The sequence below is a fragment of the Fulmarus glacialis genome, unplaced genomic scaffold (genome assembly GCF_000690835.1).
Source record: "Fulmarus glacialis isolate BGI_N327 unplaced genomic scaffold, ASM69083v1 scaffold6483, whole genome shotgun sequence".
Classification (NCBI taxonomy): Eukaryota; Metazoa; Chordata; class Aves; order Procellariiformes; family Procellariidae; genus Fulmarus; species Fulmarus glacialis.
Window position 1 is genome coordinate 59,912 of NW_009203523.1, and position 10,267 is coordinate 70,178.

Sequence of the window (10,267 nt, forward strand, 5' to 3'; positions counted from 1 at the left end):
GATAGGTCATATAGTTTAACTACGTTTGCTGAAGAGAGATCTTTGGTCAGATTAAAATCTGTACCCTGATAGTTTCCATTTGATGCCCCCAAACCTAAACATTGTATGAGAAAAGACTGTGAACAATCTTTCCTTACTCCTCCCTGCTATTCCCTCTCTTCACTGAAATTAAAAAAAATTTTTTAGTTTTATACATCTTTGAACTACAGAGTACTAGCCTGATGTCAACAGATGACAGCCTCACATTTCAGAAACCCCCAGTATTTTATTTTTAATAATTTTTGGTGTATGCAATGTGTTCCTGACTTCTTGTTTCCAGGACAACTGAAGACATAGGCACATGTAAAAGTGTATGAAATAACGTAATACAATAAAGACCTCAGTTTCATGAATTATGAAACTCTTAACACTGTGCCTTATGTCTTGTCTTATGTGGGCAGTGCATGTAGAAATGCAGAGAAAATAAACTGTGTTTTACATCTTGTGAACATGTGCATTTCTCAAAAGGGAAAAAGGGAACACAGCTCAATATTAACACTTAAGCCCTGTTTACCTTCAAGGTTTCTCCTTATTTTTTTTCCCTATTGTCACTACTGACAGTGGAACTTGAGCAGCTGGAACAGCACTGGGGAAAAGCTCAGTGCCAGCACAGACCCTCCTGTGACAGCCAAAGAGGAGTCCAAGAGTCTGTGTGACTAGTCTTGGGGGACAACCTGAAAAATACTTAAGCATGTAAATAGCTTCATGCACTTACATAGAATTGTAGGTCTCTAAAGAACTGTATGTGTTTCACCACATACATGGTGGGGACCATGGCTTGCAATACTGACTTTGCGGTGTGATTATATGCCTCTGGTCCTTAGTAAACCCATGTTACCAAACAGATTGAAATGGCAGTGTCATCACCGCATAAAACCCTCATCTTCTAGCTATACATATTTAAATGGCAATATTTCATAAGTGGTCCAAAACACAAAGGCCAGCTTGCCTTTCTGAAATTTATTTACTGAGGAAGACTATAATGTAATCATTATAAACCACTACAAATTATTTAATTACCAGAACATAAAAGTAACTAAAATAGTTCTAAATTGAAAGATGGCAACACAGCAGAAACAACATAGCCTGGGAATGCTTTCCCAATCCTTAAAAAGATTGGAGACAAAATTAATACATAAAATTCAATTTTTCATTGTGCTGCCCACCGTTACGCATTTAAGGGTGGGTATAAAATTATAACAGCATAAGACATGAATAACAAATTCATTTTATATCATACATATAATGCACTCCAAGTATCAAATTCACTTAAATCCATCATCTTTCATGGATTCAACTGTTTACATTGTCGTATACAGTAGCAGTTCTAAAAGTTGTTTCCTTTTTTGGTTCAACTCTTTCCATCGTTTAGTTAAATGTCTGTGTTTTTAAGAGAGACACAAAAGCCTGCCTGTGTGGAGGTAGGTCTTAACTAGCCATACTTCAGGCTACGGAATCGAGAAATACAGGAATTGTTATTCACACTACACTTTGAATTGAAAAATCTGTAAAGCAGGTGATACATTATTTTCCATTGTGTAGCTCTCCTGTGTGCTGTTTGACCTAAAAAAGGGAATCTCTCACAGGGGTATAAATAATGCATCATAGTCATTAAATATTGATCTGGCTTATACCATTCACAGCTGCACAATTAGGTTAGCTTTTTAAAAATAGCTTCTTGTTTATTACCCATAATAGGACAGTGTTTACATATTCTCTTTGGAAATTATATTAGTTGAATTTAAAGGTGATGTGTGTTTGTGGGACTGCTTGCTAAGTCACAGGACTTGTTCATTAGTGTCTCAGAAGTCAGTAACTCTTGCTATAAATATCCTGTCCTGGACACAGTTCTACATTCTTTACTCATGCATCTTGGCTTTCTATATTTGTCTAAAAGACAACTATTTTTAGGCCCGGAGAGCCTGCATTTCAATGAGAAAAAACCTGGCACTACAGGTCAATGCTATAGGATAGCATCAATCTTAAATTAATCAGACTTCACTAGTCTTACATTTTTCTATTCCAATAATACAAATGCTTATAGCTAAATAGTAGCGCTAGTACATAATGGAAATAATGGAATTGTCTTTTAAGTCTAAAATACAAGAGAGAACTGAGTTGCCACAGTTTTTAAAATCATATATATTTCTAACTTCTTAAAAAAAATAAAATGAATATTGATATGGGTATGATTCATTGGTGCATTACTTTAGCTTATCCTGCCAAAATTCAGTCTGAATTTAGTGTAGTTTACGTAGATGCAAGTGAGGAGAAGCATTGTGATAAATCAGGCTCAAGACTTCAGACAGACAGATGTGCAAGAAATGTTTGCATTAAAGGTGGATTTTTTTTGTTTTACTTGCAAACACCCATGAAAAGTTTAATTTTTCTCCCTATATCTAGAGCAATGGTATCAGAAATCTGCCTATCACAGTAATGCAGCACGTATCAGAAAACCTAAAAAATATTATGCAGTTTATATAAACTTAGCAGTATATCAGATTAATTTTTTTTTTTTTGGAAGCCATCATAATTTAAATCTAAAAAAAAAAAATCAAAGTTGAAAAATATTGAGTAGCAAATAAATGTAAAATAATCTGGCAATGGAGAGTCTATGTACAATACTTACCATAAATTGTATGTTTTCGTCGCTCTTGTTTTAATCCTATAAATCACTCACAAAAACGACATCCTCTTTCTTAGAACCTGGAAGTACAGCGCATATCCCAAATACAGGAATAATGGCAGATACCCCACGATTAATTCTGATTAATAATTAATTCTAATTCAATTGCCTGTTATTGAAACTATCAATTAAGCTTCCATGTGTTTTTCCCCATTTTAAAAACCTACCCGTTTTCAGGAAAAAGGACCCATTTTACACTGCATGCCAACTCAAGTTTTCACTTAATGTACCTTTTAAACTGGCATAAAAAGAGGACTGGATCTTAAATTTTAACTTTTTTCAGAGATCTTATTCTATCAGAAAACACAATACAAAAGACTGACTGCCATGAATAAATAGATGGAAGATGACAGCGGGAACATTACTATGCAATTTTACAAATGCCAAACAAAGCTGAGGACAGCAACATCCAAATGGCAAACCTCCCATTACCTTCCCCAGGGCCAGATTATCACCTATAGAGACTAAAGGATTTGCTCAGGCTCTGAATCCAGATCTCTGCAGTTCCACTTGTGTCTACCTGGAGGGCTAAGCCCCCTCTCTCATGGCTAAAACAAGCTCACCGGGTTAAGGGCGTGAACTTTCCATTCCCACTTCCCCTGGGCGCGGGCACCAACTGAGTGGGTGGCTCCATCCAGGTCCGCAGAGCTGCACCCACCTACGCTGCATCTGAGCCTCGCGCTGGTCCTGCTCGCGCTGGCCTCCTGAGACATGTGTGCCTGCTAGCGTAAGCGCTAATGAATCCCAAAAGCTTTAATGCAAATAATGAAAAGGACTGGTGACATGAATTTTTACAGTAATGATTCACATAATTGGATTCTCTTCTAAAAAAAAAAAAAAACCATCCATTCATTAACAGAACGATTTCTAATCACATAAGCATTTTTAAACTTGGCTTTCAGATTTTTATTAGTGAAAACTATATTTTAGTAACACCAGAAATGGAATCTCTTCAAAAATATGCAAAAAAAAAATTCAATGTGAATCTATGTTGCTGCTTTGTTTTTAGACAATTGTAGAAATCAGATACGGAATAGGCCAATTGCATGACATGGTCCATTATCATACACTCATGTGTCATTGTTCCATGCTGTGAACTTCCATCTGTATTTTCCAGCTCCACAACCAAGAGCTCTGCACTTTTTTCCATCCTAGCATCTGGAGAAAGTTATTTCATTTCTTAAGGGTTTCTTATTAAGGTGGGTTTTTTTGTTGTTTCATTAATTTTTAGACAGGATTAGTAGCAATAGAAATAAATGTTATTTTACAGAGCCTGCTCACAGTGATTGCGTTTAATTCTTAAAAAGATACCAGGTATATTTGTGAATTCATCCAATAACAGTAGGAAATTATTGACAAAATTTGAAGTGAAAAATCAACTTTAACTAGTCTTGCTAGGCTTTCTGTAATGCAATAAAATTAATTCACTGGTAAAAGCCTGAGGAAGAATAAACTTCAAGTACACTTGCAATTTTTCACTTTGTATCAGAGTATTCTTGAGATCTTAGGCAAATATAAATTAATGGAAAAGCATTTTATTAAGACTATAAAGAAATAAGATTACAAAGATGGAAATAAACAACTTGAACTAGGAGGAAGAATATGTAATTATTTCCAAGCTGCTGGGGTCCAGTTACAGCACGTTTGAGGTAACATGTTGAAAAGTTGTCAACTCAAATGTATTGTCACTCCAAAGTCATTAATTACTGTTAGGTCCCATGTCAGTCAAGAGCCAGTAGAGAACTAGTGGCATTACTCTCATTTAGATGTTTCTATCATGTGTGTTTGTTCCTGTTCTGACTGAACCAGAACATCAGGTAAATCGTAACACACTTCCTCTGACATCTGCCAATAAATCACCAAAGGGAGAGGGGACAGTTTTAGCCCCAAACACCCCCAGAGGAAGGAATTGTTTATTAGCCAGTCAAGTCTAGAAGATGACCCTAATATAACAAAGAGCTTATACAAAATATAACAATATAATGAACAGAAAAAAGAGCAGTGATTTCAGGGTAGGATGCCCCAGGAGACCTCAGCAGGGAGACCAGCTGCCAGAGTTCTGCAAGCGGGGAGACGGGAGCAATTTCATCCCACAGATGGATGGCCCTCTCTGGGGATGAGCTCTCTGTCGAAGGCCCACAAGACCTGGGGTTTTGTTGTTTTGTTTTGTTTACAACCAGTGGTGTAAAGCATAAACAAAGACTACCTGGCACTCATTGTGTCAGGAACTGGAAGTGAGACAACGGGATACAGGAAAGGGAACATTTTTCTGAAAAAGTATCTCAGCTTAGTTTAAGCATAGCTTGGTTATATTCCTCATCTTCTCATCTATGTTCTTTATAAAAATGTTTCTATTGGGGTTATTAATGAATAAATGCTTTTCATTTCCCTTTACCTTATCACTAAGCATTAAATGGATAGTTACATGCCTTCAAGGTAAATGGATAATGAGAAGACATTCCTTACTTGGAGACTGGCAAATCTATTAACGAATACACCTGGGAAAACAAGCAGAATAGCTCCTGTCCTGGTTTCGGCTGGGATAGAGTTAAATTTCTTCCTAGTGCTGTGTTTTGGATTTAGTATGAGAAGAATGCACACTGATGTTTTTAGTTGTTGCCAAGTACCCTGTAGTCAAGGACTTTTCAGCTTCCCATGCTCTGCCAAGAGCACAAGAGGCTGGGAGGGAGCATAGCCAGGACAGCTGGCCCAGCTGGCCAACGGGGTATTCCATACCATATGACATCATGCTCAGTATATAAATAAGAGGCGTGGTCCAGGAAGTAGGGATCGCTGTTTTGGGTGTTGTTCGGCGAGTGGTGAGCAACTGCATTGTGCATCACTCATTTTGTATATTCTATCATTATTATTATTTTCCCTTCCTTTACTGTTCTATTAAACTGTCTTTATCTCAATCCACGAATTTTACTTTTTTTTTTTTTTTCTGATTCTCCCCCCCATCCCCCTGCGGGGCAGGGGGAGTGAGCGAGCGACTGTGTGGTGTTTGGCTGCCTGCCAGGTTAAACCACAACAGTCCTCATCACACTAGTATCTAAGTCCAAAGAGTAATACAGCAGGCTTTTATTTCAACTACACAGACCATGATGGAGAAATGTCTTTCAATGGCTGACAGCAACCAAGAAGTATGGCCCTCTGGTATGTAGGAAAGATACTGGTTGAATCCTGACAGTCACAGAAGCTATATTACAGGTGCTTATTCTAAGGTAAACTAAAACACACACACACACAAAAAAAAGAAGAAATATTTATGGTCCTTTATCCCTTTCTTTCCCCTCTCTCTGTGTTCAGTGTTCTTTCTGCCATACATAACATACAAATTATTAACCACACAAAAGTATTTTCTGCTGGCTGCAGTGTTGGAATGATTTTCAAGCATGTTTGATTCCAGCAATAATTCAGTAATCTAATCTTCAGTTTACAAAAGGATGGGTAACTGCACCAATAACTACAATGGAGGGAGAATATTACACCCTTATCACCAGATACCAATCAGAGTTCTAAGGCACAGCCGTCATTTGGGCAATAATCTACAAACTAATTAACTAACTAGCAATAGCTGCCCTTCCTCAGCCCAGCTAACTCATCAGTATCAGCTCTGCTAAGTCACCCACGGCTTCCCCCTTCCACCATAACCACCCCTGTGGTGCAGAGATCAGATTGCAGCCAGCCAGCCAAGTGTCAAAACAACCATCAAACAGCTATTTTTCAGCCAGACAGGTGCCAGGGAGCCACAGCAAGGAATGCCAGCAGCGCAGGGTCACAACAGTCCAGATCCCCTTCCCAGACCTTGCCACAGCCTCCGATGCACTTTGCGTCCAGGAGACCAACACTGATACCCACCATGAGAGCCTCCCAAACACCTTTGAGGAGCCCTCTACAACACTGACTCCTCATAGCCAAGGAAAGGGCCACCAAGCTTCCCTAGTGTTTCCTCAAGCAGACAAACAAAGTCTATCAGAAAAGCAGCTCTGGAGTGCTGGCAGTGATGAAAGAGCAAGGTCAACGTTCCCCCTACTCTCTACCCCTCGGCAAGGCAGGATTCCGTGAACATATAATTATTGATCCCTAGCAATGCTATGTTCAGCACAGATCATTTTACAGTTCTGCCCAGGGCGCTTACAGAAGTTAGAAGAGGATTTTTCCCACTCACGTCCAGCCTTCTGAACCTATGCACAATCTTGATAGTGAATGCTCTGCTTTTTTAGTAAATACAGGACAACTTCCACACTTTAAGAATGTAAAATCTCAAGTTCCTCTCATTTTCTCTAGTCTCTTCCTCACCTCCCACTGTGGTATGACTTCCTTATGGTGGTTCTTGCTGAGAAGGCCACATGCTGACGTGCAGTTCCAGCAGCTGGTGCTGGGACAATGGTATGTTGCTGCTGTGCACCCACCACTGCAGCTCTTTATCCTTTGAAAGATTTTTTCCACCTTCTCTGCCTAACAGCCTAACATGTAATACATTCTTTGTAAATCACTGTTAATTATGATTTTCTGCTTTTGATGTAAAACTTTTCTCTCAGATAATCTATGTCCATTTTAATTTACTGTTATATTTTCAGGAATAACTAAAAACTTAAATCCTTACCTTAAATTTATCAACTTCTGCCTTCGAACATGTTGCATGATAAGATAACACCTGCCCCAGAACAAAAGATAAAAAAACATTTTGGTAGGCTTGACAAGTAGAAATAATAGGGCTCTATACTGCAGTCTAATCAATGATGTTTAAAACAAATTTAATTAATATTTACGCATGGTAATTCAGTTCTGAATGTCAGCATATAATAACTAATTGGAGGTTATCAGGTATACATTTGGCATTTATGTTGCAGGGAATTTTATAGGGAATCGTGGAACAGTAAGCAATTTAATATTATAAGCATTCCTACATTGTTCTCCTGGAGTTCTACAATTAAAAGAGAAAGAATTTAATGTAAAAATGACAGTAGATTTACAGACTTTAAATAATGCCTTTTGCTATACTGTAAAGCTTTAATGCCTTTGCTAATCGCACATAACTGCATGCAAAGTAGCATCTCTGTGCTATGCCTGACATTCTCTTCCATACCATTCTGGAGATGAAAGCATCAAATATAACGCATAAGGTACTGCACACCTCCTCTTATTACCTAAAAGTATGCACACATTTGCATGGAATATGTTATATCCTTATGTGACGATACTAACATTGAATAAGGACTCCAGAAGGTGCAAGAGCCATCCTGTGTACTGGACCCACCAAGGTCTGACTGTGCATGGGACGAGGCACTGGTCCATGAAGGAGCTCACAGAGCCAGAGCACTCCTAGCAAGAACAGGTCCTCCTCACCACTCAGCAACACCTGATCTGCTTATGTGCTAAAGCTTTGATATATATTTCTCATTTTGAAATTGTTTTCATCTATGAATGTCTCTTGTTACTCATACAAATACCTAAACTCTATCTCAAATGCCCTTGGCTTGCAATACCTTATGGCAATAAGTCCCAAAATGTATTTACTCATATCAATTTTAGAGGTGTCATCTTTTACAGTAACAGAAAATCATTCCTGCACTATAAAAGAATAAATAACAAACACCAATTTACTTGTTCTGTCCCACGTTTTACTTTCTATAACTATACATCATGTTCTTCCTCGAATAGTATCTATTCTTCTGTCCAACCATATCATAGCTTCTCTCAGAAATCTGTAAGATTAGTAAAATTATGTCTTCTGCTATGACAGATTACACTTAATACCAAAATTCTCATCAAGCTTCTCCTTTATCTGCATTCACTATATCCCTCCAGATGTTTAGAGTCTTCCTTAACATTGATTATTCTAATCTTTTAATCATTTGCAAATTTTGCATCCTTAACATATAAAATAGTATTTAGCCTAGTTTTGATCCACATGGCATCCTACTGTCAACCCTTCCCTGTCATTTATTTACATTTTGGTCTTCTGTTTATTAGTCAATCTTATGAGAATTCTATATGAAAAACAGTATCTGTATATCTGGATAAGAATCTTATGGTATATATCAAATTGATTTATTTTACATCTGATATCAATGTCATTTTCCAATGCCACTCATTGCCAATACATAGCTAAATATATAAATAATAATAAAGTATTCTATTACTGAAAAAAGGATTCACAGTCCTTCAGCATATACCATTCTTTTGCTGTATCTTCAATCACTTCACACAAATATTATCATGAGTTGTAGCTCATTTGTAGAAAGAATTACTCTTCACTGAAGCATAGTGGCCATTTATCAAACCTATAATCTATGTTCAAGCTATATGGCTATTAGTCTTTTTTAGATCAAAGAAAGAAGCTATTATTTTAAACCAAAAATTTTAAATTTCCTTGATTTCAGTAGTAAATAACAAACTTCTATGATAACTTTCATCCCTATGTATCTGAGTGTGATATCTGGCACTGCTTGTTTTTCTTGCCAGGGGGAGTATTCATTCTAAAGTGTAATATTGCACAAATATCTGGGGCATATGAGGACTTACAGTAATTCATGACTATGATATCTAAAGAATAAGGAATCTTGCAGGAGGTCTGAAAAGGGAAGTTTTTAATTTAATACATATATGGGAATAATAAAAAAGCCACTTATGCTTAGAATGTTTTCTAACATGAATAGTCCTATTGACTTCAAAAAGCCTTAACATGCCTACGTGCTTTACAGGATAGATCCCAATACATAGATAAATATCTCCAACCCTAAAACAAACAAACAAAAATATGCCATCTTCATAGCAATCCATTTTGGTTTGATTTTTGTTTTAATAGAGAGAAATTCATATCTCAATCAGGCCAATGCTATTTTTGTGGTTCTTATTGTAATGGTAGATACTGTATAAACTCAAAAAAGTTACACAGTTAAAAGGGTGCACACATCAGATTATTTTCTTCTCTAATCACATGTGAAATTTAAAACAATACTGAAATCTTAGCGACATTACCCTTTCATTGGAGGAATGTTTTAAGATTAATCAGTCTTGCATAATGCTTTTTAAAAGATCTTAAATTTCATTCAAACCATTCGTAATTGTTTTAGTAGGAATAATGTAAATTTGTAAAGCTATCCTCCAAGCTTTGTTCTCACCAAGATTATTTTTAATATGATTATGTTTAAAATCTCCAGAACATAATAGAGGATAGTGCTTTATTATTGAATCAGCTTATAGAAGTTTAAATAGTCATAATTTTTTTGAAATGTTCTGCATTTTAGAGTTTTTGTTTTACAGGAGCTGGTAGATTTCATTCTTCATGAATGCGGGTCGGGGGGGGCAGGGGCAGAAATAGGAAAAGAAATTCCTCCAAAGGCAATGGGTGAAAAAAGAGAAAGCTTTCCATCCATTTAGCTACTCTATATGTATTTTATAGAAAGACATGATGTGTTGGAATGCCAGGACCTTGCATTATGTATTGGCCTTGACCCACAGCAGAGCTCTTAGTGAGCTGCCAGGCATCCTGCTTTGACTTTATTCTAGCAAGACATATATCTGATAAGGGTT

The 10,267-nt window shown here is 37.0% G+C and overlaps 1 protein-coding gene across 1 annotated transcript in view; it reads right to left on the reverse strand.

Moving 5' to 3' along the window:
• PDE11A (phosphodiesterase 11A) overlaps window positions 1-10,267 on the reverse strand; it is a 79,343-nt gene that overhangs the window by 53,205 nt on the left and 15,871 nt on the right. The window contains exon 8 of the mRNA XM_009574663.1: window positions 7,335-7,385. Within this exon, the coding sequence (XP_009572958.1) occupies window positions 7,335-7,385 (51 nt within the window). The remainder of the gene's footprint in view (window positions 1-7,334; window positions 7,386-10,267) is intronic.